This window comes from Mya arenaria, chromosome 17 (genome assembly GCF_026914265.1).
Source record: "Mya arenaria isolate MELC-2E11 chromosome 17, ASM2691426v1".
Lineage (NCBI taxonomy): Eukaryota > Metazoa > Mollusca > Bivalvia > Myida > Myidae > Mya > Mya arenaria.
Window position 1 is genome coordinate 28,046,582 of NC_069138.1, and position 15,780 is coordinate 28,062,361.

General features: G+C 33.7%; 1 protein-coding gene across 2 annotated transcripts in view; it reads right to left on the reverse strand.

Moving 5' to 3' along the window:
• The window catches only part of LOC128223140 (hemicentin-2-like), a 53,477-nt gene that overhangs the window by 16,122 nt on the left and 21,575 nt on the right, over positions 1 to 15,780 (reverse strand). For both annotated transcript variants that reach the window (XM_052932423.1, XM_052932422.1), the window contains one exon: positions 833 to 1,126. In XM_052932423.1, the coding sequence (XP_052788383.1) occupies positions 833 to 1,126 (294 nt within the window). The remainder of the gene's footprint in view (positions 1 to 832; positions 1,127 to 15,780) is intronic.

Sequence of the window (15,780 nt, forward strand, 5' to 3'; positions counted from 1 at the left end):
TAAATGCATTATTTAGTCAGTACTTTAAGGTTTATCACTCAAAATTTATGTTTATTATACATGTGTATGTATTGATTTTGAATAAGAGTGTCACTTTAATCCTCCCTATATTGATATATTGTATGAACTATGACTTTACATTCAGCAAGTAATTGGGTTCATGCAACTTTAAATAGCTGTACTTGACAGGAATAAGAAAAGTTTTGTATAATATTGCATCAAGTTAATATGCCCAAACAGTAGTAACTTTGGAGAAAGAAAGCACAATGGATGCCGCTTTTGATCAGCCGATATACTTGAAGAAATAACTCTTACGAACAGTGTGTGTATACCACGTGATAAATTGCGTCATAAATGCTACGTCGACGGGGAACATTTTGCTTCGATTGAAGATAACTTACCTTTTTCTTATCCATTTTTAATAAAACATAGCGCAGTCTACGTCGCTTAAGGAGCCCGCCTTCGGGTTTACTAGAGTTTGACTGAGAGTTTATATTTCTTAAAACACTTCGACAAACCTTTTCACAATACGACCGTCTGACGGAGCACTGTCAAGACATAATTTTGGAAACAGGGTTGTCAAAGTGTTTGATGAAACTGATCACCTAATCAAAATCCGGTAATAAAACGAAGGCCGGACTCTTTAAGCGACATAAAACCCTTGTTTAATTTAAATGGAATAGTTAAAAAAGTCATCCAAATTCAGTACAAAAAGAATTGCATATAGGAAAAATGCAAGAAACGCAAGTGATCATTTCTGAGCAAGCTCATACGAATAAAAAATATCCAATATTTCGACGTAAATCAATGGGTAATGTAAATATGAACTTACAAAGAACGTTTAGCCTGGGTTGGTCAGATGTGCGTAGTTGACCACCATTTTCTCCACGACAGAAGATTTGCATGTTCTGATGGTTTTTCTGCGGGATGTATTCAAGTGTACTGGTAGTGACATCATTTGAGGTGTTGGACTCAGTTCCAGCAGTAAGCGGAGTGGAGCCAAGAAACCACAGTATTGATGCAGCCGGACGACACAATGATGTCACACAGCGGAAACGTTGTGGGACATTTTCAATCACCGATATAGGGTCCGTCTTTGGAGTAAGCGTCACTGATATGATATCAACTAAAGAAAACAACACCATTAGACTAACATCTAAATGGATTATGTATTCATGCCTGTCTAAGCCTCACTTTTCAAAAGTGCTAATGCACCAGTCAATTGTAACCACGGCCCACCCAGGTCCGGGGAATAGCGGGGACTTTGACTTTCCGTCCAGCCAACCCCTGGTAAAAGTCTTGCACTGTGGGGACTTACTGCTGGTAAATCCCTGCCAAAAGCCCCCGCACCCCAGGGGCATCCCACGTTAGGCCCATTCACCGATAAATTCGGCGCAAAAACAAAACCACCGCAGTCACTCGGCACTGCAACCTGGAAGGTAAAATCACGGCCCGTTTCCCCCGCTATCCCCGGTTTTCCCTTGGACCTTGGGAGGGGGGGGGGGGGTTACAATTGACTTGTGCATAAAATATACCTTACACAATTCTTACTGATGTTCTATCAATACAACTAGGTCACTCTTTGATGTGTCTCCCCATTTACTTTTTCGAACACAGTCGGTATTTTAAGCATATACAGAATTTTCCTTGGCTCTAGGTATTTTCACCGGTCCGTGAGAGCCAACGGGTTTCGACTGTATATCAAATATAACAGTGAAAGTTTAACACAACTATTAAACACTCCTCAAGAAATGGAGAATGAGGATTTGTTGAGGGTGGAGTGCAACAGTGCAACAGTGGCAACAGTGGCAACTAGTAGTTTTTGAGTTGTTAACACGTCTTGTTTAAAACTGTAAATTCATTTCTGGTTAATTCTTGGTGATAAAATTAAGAAACAGTATTCCTACATTATATATTAGGATGCTTTACGGAAGCATAAAACACAATATATTAGGTTGCTTTACGGAAGCGTACAGCATAATCCAGTAGGTTGCTTTACGGAAGCGTACAAAACAATATATTAGTTTGCTTTACGGAAGCGTACAACACAATATATTAGTTTGCTTTACGGAAGCGTACAGCATAATACAGTAGGTTGCTTTACGGAAGCGTACAACACAATATATTAGATTGCTTTACGGAAGCGTACAACACAATATATTAGGTTGCTTTACGGAAGCGTACAACACAATATATTAGTTTGCTTTACGGAAGCGTACAACACAATATATTAGTTTGCTTTACGGAAGCGTACAACACAATATATTAGTTTACTTTACGGAAGCGAACAACACAATATATTAGTTTGCTTTACGGAAGCGTACAACACAATATATTAGTTTGCTTTACGGAAGCGTACAACACAATATATTAGGTTGCTTTACGGAAGCGAACAACACAATATATTAGTTTGCTTTACGGAGGCGTACAACACAATATATTAGGTTGCTTTACGGAAGCGAACAACACAATATATTAGTTTGCTTTACGGAGGCGTACAACACAATATATTAGTTTGCTTTACGGAAGCGTACAACATTACATAAAAGGTTGCGTTACGGAAGCGTAAAACACAATACATTAGGTTGATTTACGGAAGCGTATAACACAATATATAAGGTTCCTAATTACGGAAGCGTACAACACAATATATAACGTTCCTAATTACGGAAGCGTACAACACAATATATAAGGTTCCTTATTACGGAAGCGAACAACATTACATAAAAGGTTGCTTTACGGAAGCGTACAACACAATATATAAGGTTCCTAATTACGGAAGCGTACAACATTACATAACATGTTGCTTTTCGGAAGCGTAAAACATCATACATTAGGTTGATTTACGGAAGCGTATAACACAATATATCAGGTTCATAATTATGGAAGCGTATAACATTACATAAAACGTTGCTTTACGGAAGCGTAAAACACAATACATTAGGTTGCTTTACGGAAGCGTACAACACAATATATAAGGTTCCTAATTACGGAAGCGTACAACATTACGTAACAGGTTGCTTTTCGGAAGCGTAAAACATAAAACATTAGGTTGATTTACCGAAGCGTATAACACAATATATCAGGTTCCTAATTATGGAAGCGTACAACATTACATAAAAGGTTGCTTTACGGAAGCGTAAAACACAATACATTAGGTTGATTTACGGAAGCGTATAACACAATATATAAGGTTCCTAATTACGGAAACGTACAACATAATATATAAGGTTTCTTATTACTGAAGCGTATAACACAATATATAAGGTTCCTAATTACGGAAATGTACAACATTACATAAAAGGTTGCTTTACGGAAGCGTACAACACAATACATTATTTTGATTTACGGAAGCGTATAACACAATATATAAGGTTCCTAATTACGGAAGCGTACAACATTACATAAAAGGTTGCTTTACGGAAGCGTACAACACAATACATTAGGTTGATTTACGGAAGCGTATAACACAATATATAAGGTTCCTAATTACGGAAGCGTACAACACAATATATAAGGTTCCTAATTACGGAAGAGTACAACACAATATATAAGGTTGCTTTACGGAAGCGTAAACACAATATATTAGGTTGATTTATGGAAGCGTATAACACAATATATCAGGTTCCTAATTACGGAAGCGTTCAACACAATATATTAGTTTGCTTTACGGAAGCATAAAACACAATATATTAGTTTGCTTTACGGAAGTGCACAACACAATATATAAGGTTGATTTATGGAAGCGTATAACACAATATATAAGGTTCCTAATTACGGAAGCGTACAAAACAATATATTAGTTTGCTTTACGGATGCGTTCAACACAATATATAAGGTTCCTAATTACGGAAGCGTACACCACAATATATAAGGTTCCTAATTACGGAAGCGTACAACACAATATATTAGTTTGCTTTACGGAAGCGTACAAAACAATATATAAGGTTCCTTATTACGGAAGTGTAAAACACAATATATTAGTTTGCTTTACAGAAGCGTACAACATAATACAGTAGGTTGCTTTACGGAAGCGTACATCACATCAATAAGGTCCCTAATTACGGAAGCGTAAAACACAATATATTAGTTTGCTTTACAGAAGCGTACAACATAATACAGTAGGTTGCTTTAGGGAAGCGTATAACACAATATATAAGGTTTCTAATTACGGAAGCGTACAAAACAATATATAAGTTTCCTAATTACGGAGCGTATAACACAATATATAAGGTTCCTAATTACGGAAGCGTACGTAACACAATATATAAGGTTCCTAATTACGGAAGCGTTCAACGCAATATACAAGGTTCCTAATTACGGAAGCGTATAAAACAATATATTAGTTTGCTTTAGGAAAGCGTATAACACAATATATAAGGTTCCTAATTATGGAAGCGTATAACACAATATATTAGTTTGCATTAGGGAAGCGTATAACTCAATATATAAGGTTACTAATTAAGGAAGCGTATAACACAATATATACGGTTCCTAATTACGGAAGCGTATAACACAATATATTTGTTTGCTTTAGGAAAGCGTATAACACAATATATAAGGTTCCTAATTACGAAATCGTATAACACAATATATAAGTTTGCTTTACGAAAGCGTATAACACAATATATTAGTTTGCTTTACGAAAGCGTATGACACAACATATTAGTTTGCTTTACGAAAGCGTATAACACAATATATTAGTTTGCTTTACGAAAGCGTATAACACAATATATTAGTTTGCTTTACGAAAGCGTATAACACAATATATTAGTTTGCTTTACAAAAGTGTATAACAAAATATATTAGTTTGCTTTACGGAAACGTATAACACAATATATTAGTTTGCTTTACGGAATCGTATAACACAATATATTAGTTTGCTTTACGGAATCGAATAACACAATATATTAGTTTGCTTTACGGAATCGTATAACACAATATATTAGTTTGCTTTACGGAAGCGTATAACACAATATATGAGTTTGCTTTACGGAATCGTAAAACACAATATATAAGGTTGCTTTACGGAAGCGTAAAACACAATATATAAGTTTGCTTTACGGAAGCGTATAACACAATATATAAGGTTCCTAATTACGGAAGCGTAAAAACACAATATATTAGTTTGCTTTACGGAAGCGTATAACACAATATATTAGTTTGCTTTACGGAAGCGTATAACACAATATATTAGTTTGCTTTACGGAAGCGTATAACACAATATATTAGTTTGCTTTACGAAAGCGTATAACACAATATATTAGTTTGCTTTACGGGAGCGTACAACACAATATATAAGGTTCCTAATTACGGAAGCGTTCATCACAATATATTAGTTTGCTTTACGGAAGCGTACAACACAATATATAAGGTTCCTAATTACGGAAGCGTACAACACAATATATTAGTTTGCTTTACAGAAGCGTATAACACAATATATAAGGTTCCTAATTATGGAAACGTAAAACACAATATATTAGTTTGCTTTACGGAAGCGAATAACACAATATATTAGATTTCTTTACGGGAGCGTACAACACAATAAATAAAGTTCCTAATTACGGAAGCGTTCATCACAATATATTAGTTTGCTTTACGGAAGCGTACAACACAATATATAAGGTTCCTTATTACTGAAGCGTACAACACATTATATTTGTTTGCTTTATAGAAGCGTACAACACAATATATAAGGTCCCTAATTACGGAAACGTTCAGCACAATATATTAGTTTGCTTTACGGTAGCGTACAACACAATATATAAGGTTCCTAATTACGGAAGTGTACAACACAATATATAAGATTCCTAATTACGGAAGCGTATAACACAATATATTAGTTTGCTTTACAGAAGCGTACAACATAATACAGTAGGTTGCTTTAGGGAAGCGTACAACACAATATGTAAGGTTCCTAATTACGGAAGCGTACGGAATCGTATAACACAATATATTAGTTTGCTTTACGGAATCGTATAACACAATATATTAGTTTGCTTTACGGAAGCGTAAAACACAATATATTAGTTTGCTTTACGGAATCGTAAAATACAATATATAAGGTTGCTTTACGGAAGCGTAAAACACAATATATAAGTTTGCTTTACGGAAGCGTATAACACAATATATAAGGTTCCTAATTACGGAAGCGTAAAAAACACAATATATTAGTTTGCTTTACGGAAGCGTATAACCCAATATATTAGTTTGCTTTACGGAAGCGTATAACACAATATATTAGTTTGCTTTACGGAATCGTATAACACAATATATTAGTTTGCTTTACGAAAGCGTATAACACAATATATTAGTTTGCTTTACGGGAGCGTACAACACAATATATAAGGTTCCTAATTACGGAAGCGTTCATCACAATATATTAGTTTGCTTTACGGAAGCGTACAACACAATATATAAGGTTCCTAATTACGGAAGCGTACAACACAATATATTAGTTTGCTTTACAGAAGCGTATAACACAATATATAAGGTTCCTAATTACGGAAGCGTAAAACACAATATATTAGTTTGCTTTACGGAAGCGTATAACACAATATATTAGTTTTCTTTACGGGAGCGTACAACACAATAAATAAAGTTCCTAATTACGGAAGCGTTCATCACAATATATTAGTTTGCTTTACGGAAGCGTACAACACAATATATAAGGTTCCTTATTACTGAAGCGTACAACACAATATATTTGTTTGCTTTACAGAAGCATACAACACAATAAATAAGGTTCCTAATTACGGAAGTGTACAACACAATATAGAAGATTCCTAATTACGGAAGCGTATAACACAATATATTAGTTTGCTTTACAGAAGCGTACAACATAATACAGTAGGTTGCTTTAGGGAAGCGTACAACACAATATATAAGGTTCCTAATTACGGAAACGTTCAACACAATATATTAGTTTGCTTTACGGAAGCGTACAACACTATTTATAAGGTTCCTAATTACGGAAGTGTATAACACAATATATTAGTTTTCTTTACGGGAGCGTACAACACAATAAATAAAGTTCCTAATTACGGAAGCGTTCATCACAATATATAAGTTTGCTTTACGGAAGCGTACAACACAATATATAAGGTTCCTTATTACTGAAGCGTACAACACAATATATTTGTTTGCTTTACAGAAGCGTACAACACAATATATAAGGTTCCTAATTACGGAAGTGTACAACACAATATATAAGATTCCTAATTACGGAAGCGTATAACACAATTTATTAGTTTGCTTTACAGAAGCGTACAACATAATACAGTAGGTTGCTTTAGGGAAGCGTACAACACAATATATAAGGTTCCTAATTAAGGAAACGTTCAACACAATATATTAGTTTGCTTTACGGAAGCGTACAACACTATATATAAGGTTCCTAATTACGGAAGTGTACTACACAATATATAAGATTCCTAATTACGGAAGCGTATAACACAATATATTAGTTTGCTTTACAGAAACGTACAACATAATACAGTAGGTTGCTTTAGGGAAGCGTACAACACAATATATAAGGTTCCTAATTACGGAAACGTTCAACACAATATATTAGTTTGCTTTACGGAAGCGTACAACACTATATATAAGGTTCCTAATTACGGAAGTGTACAACACAATATATAAGATTCCTAATTACGGAAACGTATAACACAATATATTAGTTTGCTTTACAGAAACGTACAACATAATACAGTAGGTTGCTTTAGGGAAGCTTATAGCACAATATATAAGGTTCCTAATTACGGAGGTGTACAACACAATATATAAGATTCCTAATTACGGAAGCGTATAACACAATATATTAGTTTGCTTTACAGAAGCGTACAACATAATACAGTAGGTTGCTTTAGGGAAGCGTACAACACAATATATAAGGTTCCTAATTACGGAAGCGTACAACACAATATATAAGGTTCCTAATTACGGAAGCGTATAACACAATATATTAGTTTGCTTTACAGAAGCGTACAACATAATACAGTAGGTTGCTTTAGGGAAGCGTATAACACAATATATAAAGTTCCTAATTACGGAAGCGTACAACACAATATATAAGGTTCCTAATTACGGAAGCGTATAACACAATATATAAGGTTCCTAATTACGGAAGTGTACAACACAATATATAAGATTCCTAATTACGGAAGCGTACAACACAATATATTTGTTTGCTTTACGGAAGCGTACAACACAATATATAAGGTTCCTAATTACGGAAGCGTATAACACAATATATAAGGTTCCTAATTACGGAAGTGTACAACACAATATAGAAGATTCCTAATTACGGAAGCGTATAACACAATATATTAGTTTGCTTTACAGAAGCGTACAACATAATACAGTAGGTTGCTTTAGGGAAGCGTACAACACAATATATAAGGTTCCTAATTACGGAAACGTTCAACACAATATATTAGTTTGCTTTACGGAAGCGTACAACACTATATATAAGGTTCCTAATTACGGAAGTGTATAACACAATATATTAGTTTTCTTTACGGGAGCGTACAACACAATAAATAAAGTTCCTAATTACGGAAGCGTTCATCACAATATATAAGTTTGCTTTACGGAAGCGTACAACACAATATATAAGGTTCCTTATTACTGAAGCGTACAACACAATATATTTGTTTGCTTTACAGAAGCGTACAACACAATATATAAGGTTCCTAATTACGGAAGTGTACAACACAATATATAAGATTCCTAATTACGGAAGCGTATAACACAATTTATTAGTTTGCTTTACAGAAGCGTACAACATAATACAGTAGGTTGCTTTAGGGAAGCGTACAACACAATATATAAGGTTCCTAATTACGGAAACGTTCAACACAATATATTAGTTTGCTTTACGGAAGCGTACAACACTATATATAAGGTTCCTAATTACGGAAGTGTACTACACAATATATAAGATTCCTAATTACGGAAGCGTATAACACAATATATTAGTTTGCTTTACAGAAACGTACAACATAATACAGTAGGTTGCTTTAGGGAAGCGTACAACACAATATATAAGGTTCCTAATTACGGAAACGTTCAACACAATATATTAGTTTGCTTTACGGAAGCGTACAACACTATATATAAGGTTCCTAATTACGGAAGTGTACAACACAATATATAAGATTCCTAATTACGGAAGCGTATAACACAATATATTAGTTTGCTTTACAGAAACGTACAACATAATACAGTAGGTTGCTTTAGGGAAGCTTATAACACAATATATAAGGTTACTAATTACGGAGGTGTACAACACAATATATAAGATTCCTAATTACGGAAGCGTATAACACAATATATTAGTTTGCTTTACAGAGCGTACAACATAATACAGTAGGTTGCTTTAGGGAAGCGTACAACACAATATATAAGGTTCCTAATTACGGAAGCGTACAACACAATATATAAGGTTCCTAATTACGGAAGCGTATAACACAATATATTAGTTTGCTTTACAGAAGCGTACAACATAATACAGTAGGTTGCTTTAGGGAAGCGTATAACACAATATATAAAGTTCCTAATTACGGAAGCGTACAACACAATATATAAGGTTCCTAATTACGGAAGCGTATAACACAATATATAAGGTTCCTAATTACGGAAGTGTACAACACAATATATAAGATTCCTAATTACGGAAGCGTACAACACAATATATTTGTTTGCTTTACGGAAGCGTACAACACAATATATAAGGTTCCTAATTACGGAAGCGTACAACACAATATATTAGTTTGCTTTACGAAAGCGTATAACACAATATATAAGGTTTCTAATTACGGAAGCGTACAAAACAATATATAAGTTTCCTAATTACGGAGCGTATAACACAATATATAAGGTTCCTAATTACGGAAGCGTACGTAACACAATATATAAGGTTCCTAATTACGGAAGCGTTCAACGCAATATACAAGGTTCCTAATTACGGAAGCGTATAACACAATATATTAGTTTGCTTTAGGAAAGCGTATAACACAATATATAAGGTTCCTAATTATGGAAGTGTATAACACAATATATTAGTTTGCATTAGGGAAGCGTATAACTCAATATATAAGGTTACTAATTAAGGAAGCGTATAACACAATATATACGGTTCCTAATTACGGAAGCGTATAACACAATATATTAGTTTGCTTTAGGAAAGCGTATAACACAATATATAAGGTTCGTAATTACGTAATCGTATAACACAATATATTAGTTTGCTTTAGGGAAGCGTATAACACAATATATAAGGTTCCTAATTACAGAAGCGTACGTAACACAATATATTAGTTTGCTTTAGGGAAGCGTATAACACAATATATAAGGTTCCTAATTACGGAAGCGTACAACACAATATATATGGTCCCTTATTACGGAAGCGTATAAACACAATATATTAGTTTGCTTTAGGGAAGCGTATAACACAATATATAAGGTTCCTAATTACGGAAGCGTTCAACACAATATATAAGGTTCCTAATTACGGAAGCGTATAACACAATATATTAGTTTGCTTTAGGGAAGCGTATAACACAATATAAAAGGTTCCTAATTACGGAAGCGTACACCACAATATATAAGGTTCCTAATTACGGAAGAGTATAACACAATATATAAGGTTCCTAATTACGGAAGCGTATAACACAATATATTAGCTTGCTTTACAGAAGCGTACAACATAATACAGTAGGTTGCTTTAAGGAAGCGTACATTACAATATATAAGGTCCCTAATTACGGAAGCGTAAATCACAATATATTATTTTGCTTTACAGAAGCACACAACATAATACAGTAGGTTGCTTTAGGGAAGCGTATAACACAATATATAAGGTTGCTTTACGGAAGCGTAAAACACAATATATTAGGTTGATTTATGGAAGCGTATAACGCAATATATCAGGTTCCTAATTACGGAAGCGTTCAACACAATATATTAGTTTGCTTTACGGAAGCGTAAAACACAATATATTAGGTTGATTTATGGAAGCGTATAACACAATATAAAAGGTTCCTAATTACGGAAGCGTACACCACAATATATAAGGTTCCTAATTACGGAAGCGTATAACACAATATATAAGGTTCCTAATTACGGAAGCGTATAACAAAATATATTAGTTTGCTTTACAGAAGCGTACAACATAATATAGTAGGTTGCTTTACGGAAGCGTGCATTACAATATATAAGGTCCGTAATTACAGAAGCGTAAAACACTATATATTAGTTTGCTTTACAGAAGTGTACAACATAATACAGTAGGTTGCTTTAGGGAAGCGTATAACACAATATATAAGGTTCCTAATTTCGGAAGCGTAAAAAACAATACATAAGGTTCCTAATTACGGAGCGTATAACACAATATATAAGGTTCCTAATTACGGAAGCGTATAACACAATATATTAGTTTGCTTTAGGGAAGCGTATAACACAATATATAAGGTTCCTAATTACGGAAGCGTATAACACAATATATTAGTTTGCTTTACGAAATCGTATAACACAATATATAAGTTTGCTTTACGAAAGCGTATAACACAATATATTAGTTTGCTTTACGAAAGCGTATGACACAACATATTAGTTTGCTTTACGAAAGCGTATAACACAATATATTAGTTTGCTTTACGAAAGCGTATAACACAATATATTAGTTTGCTTTACGAAAGCGTATAACACAATATATTAGTTTGCTTTACAAAAGCGTATAACAAAATATATTAGTTTGCTTTACGGAAACGTATAACACAATATATATGTTTGCTTTACGGAATCGTATAACACAATATATTAGTTTGATTTACGGAATCGAATAACACAATATATTAGTTTGCTTTACGGAATCGTATAACACAATATATTAGTTTGCCTTACGGAAGCGTATAACACAATATATTAGTTTGCTTTACGGAATCGTAAAACACAATATATAAGGTTGCTTTACGGAAGCGTAAAACACAATATATAAGTTTGCTTTACGGAAGCGTATAACACAATATATAAGGTTCCTAATTACGGAAGTGTAAAAACACAATATATTAGTTTGCTTTACGGAAGCGTATAACCCAATATATTAGTTTGCTTTACGGAAGCGTATAACACAATATATTAGTTTGCTTTACGGAAGCGTATAACACAATATATTAGTTTGCTTTACGAAAGCGTATAACACAATATATTAGTTTGCTTTACGGGAGCGTACAACACAATATATAAGGTTCCTAATTACGGAAGCGTTCATCACAATATATTAGTTTGCTTTACGGAAGCGTACAACACAATATATAAGGTTCCTAATTACGGAAGCGTACAACACAATATATTAGTTTGCTTTACAGAAGCGTATAACACAATATATAAGGTTCCTAATTATGGAAGCGTAAAACACAATATATTAGTTTGCTTTACGGAAGCGTATAACACAATATATTAGTTTTCTTTACGGGAGCGTACAACACAATAAATAAAGTTCCTAATTACGGAAGCGTTCATCACAATATATTAGTTTGCTTTACGGAAGCGTACAACACAATATATAAGGTTCCTTATTACTGAAGCGTACAACACATTATATTTGTTTGCTTTATAGAAGCGTACAACACAATATATAAGGTCCCTAATTACGGAAACGTTCAGCACAATATATTAGTTTGCTTTACGGTAGCGTACAACACAATATATAAGGTTCCTAATTACGGAAGTGTACAACACAATATATAAGATTCCTAATTACGGAAGCGTATAACACAATATATTAGTTTGCTTTACAGAAGCGTACAACATAATACAGTAGGTTGCTTTAGGGAAGCGTATAACACAATATATAAGGTTCCTAATTACGGAAGTGTACAACACAATATATAAGATTCCTAATTACGGAAGCGTATAACACAATATATTAGTTTGCTTTACAGAAGCGTACAACATAATACAGTAGGTTGCTTTAGGGAAGCGTACAACACAATATATAAGGTTCCTAATTACGGAAGCGTACAACACAATATATAAGGTTCCTAATTACGGAAGCGTACGGAATCGTATAACACAATATATTAGTTTGCTTTACGGAATCGTATAACACAATATATTAGTTTGCTTTACGGAAGCGTATAACACAATATATTAGTTTGCTTTACGGAATCGTAAAATACAATATATAAGGTTGCTTTACGGAAGCGTAAAACACAATATATAAGTTTGCTTTACGGAAGCGTATAACACAATATATAAGGTTCCTAATTACGGAAGCGTAAAAACACAATATATTAGTTTGCTTTACGGAAGCGTATAACCCAATATATTAGTTTGCTTTACGGAAGCGTATAACACAATATATTAGTTTGCTTTTCGGAATCGTATAACACAATATATTAGTTTGCTTTACGAAAGCGTATAACACAATATATTAGTTTGCTTTACGGGAGCGTACAACACAATATATAAGGTTCCTAATTACGGAAGCGTTCATCACAATATATTAGTTTGCTTTACGGAAGCGTACAACACAATATATAAGGTTCCTAATTACGGAAGCGTACAACACAATATATTAGTTTGCTTTACAGAAGCGTATAACACAATATATAAGGTTCCTAATTACGGAAGCGTAAAACACAATATATGAGTTTGCTTTACGGAAGCGTATAACACAATATATTAGTTTTCTTTACGGGACCGTACAACACAATAAATAAAGTTCCTAACTACGGAAGCGTTCATCACAATATATTAGTTTGCTTTACGGAAGCGTACAACACAATATATAAGGTTCCTTATTACTGAAGCGTACAACACAATATATTTGTTTGCTTTACAGAAGCGTACAACACAATAAATATGGTTCCTAATTAAGGAAACGTTCAACACAATATATTAGTTTGCTTTACGGAAGCGTACAACACTATATATAAGGTTCCTAATTACGGAAGTGTACAACACAATATATAAGATTCCTAATTACGGAAGCGTATAACACAATATATTAGTTTGCTTTACAGAAGCGTACAACATAATACAGTAGGTTGCTTTAGGGAAGCGTACAACACAATATATAAGGTTCCTAATTACGGAAACGTTCAACACAATATATTAGTTTGCTTTACGGAAGCGTACAACACTATATATAAGGTTCCTAATTACGGAAGTGTACAACACAATATATAAGATTCCTAATTACGGAAGCGTATAACACAATATATTAGTTTGCTTTACAGAAACGTACAACATAATACAGTAGGTTGCTTTAGGGAAGCGTACAACACAATATATAAGGTTCCTAATTACGGAAACGTTCAACACAATATATTAGTTTGCTTTACGGAAGCGTACAACACTATATATAAGGTTCCTAATTACGGAAGTGTACAACACAATATATAAGATTCCTAATTACGGAAGCGTATAACACAATATATTAGTTTGCTTTACAGAAACGTACAACATAATACAGTAGGTTGCTTTAGGGAAGCGTACAACACAATATATAAGGTTCCTAATTACGGAAACGTTCAACACAATATATTAGTTTGCTTTACGGAAGCGTACAACACTATATATAAGGTTCCTAATTACGGAAGTGTACAACACAATATATAAGATTCCTAATTACGGAAGCGTATAACACAATATATTAGTTTGCTTTACAGAAACGTACAACATAATACAGTAGGTTGCTTTAGGGAAGCTTATAACACAATATGTAAGGTTCCTAATTACGGAAGTGTACAACACAATATATAAGATTCCTAATTACGGAAACGTATAACACAATATATTAGTTTGCTTTACAGAAGCGTACAACATAATACAGTAGGTTGCTTTAGGGAAGCGTACAACACAATATATAAGGTTCCTAATTACGGAAGCGTACAACACAATATATAAGGTTCCTAATTACGGAAGCGTATAACACAATATATTAGTTTGCTTTACAGAAGCGTACAACATAATACAGTAGGTTGCTTTAGGGAAGCGTATAACACAATATATAAAGTTCCTAATTACGGAAGCGTACAACACAATATATAAGGTTCCTAATTACGGAAGCGTATAACACAATATATAAGGTTCCTAATTACGGAAGTGTACAACACAATATATAAGATTCCTAATTACGGAAGCGTACAACACAATATATTTGTTTGCTTTACGGAAGCGTACAACACAATATATAAGGTTCCTAATTACGGAAGCGTACAACACAATATATTAGTTTGCTTTACGGAAGCGTACAACACAATATATAAGGTTCCTAATTACGGAAGCGTACAACACAATATATAAGATTCCTAATTACGGAAGTGTACAACACAATATATAAGGTTCCTAATTACGGAAGCGTATAGCACACTATATAAGGTTGCTTTACGGAAGCGTACAAGACACTATATAAGGTTCCTAATTACGGAAGCGTATAACACAATATATAAGGTTCCTAATTACGGAAGCGTACAACACAATTTATATAAGTTCAACACGGCTAATAGAGAGAATGTTTGATTTTCCTATTTTAAACAAATTTCGTTTAGCTGTATTGTGACAAAAGGTGATAGAACCACTCTGGAGATCGTTTCCTGGGTAGAAACCGAACTAACATCCATTTTGAGGGGCCATGAGAAAGCATCCTTAGTGAGGATCGAAACCACAATCTCTGGGTCGAGAGGATTGAAACCTATACAGCTAGATTAGTCTCACCAACTTATCTACCAATGAAGGTAAAACGCTATCACCAATATATATTTATGTTAT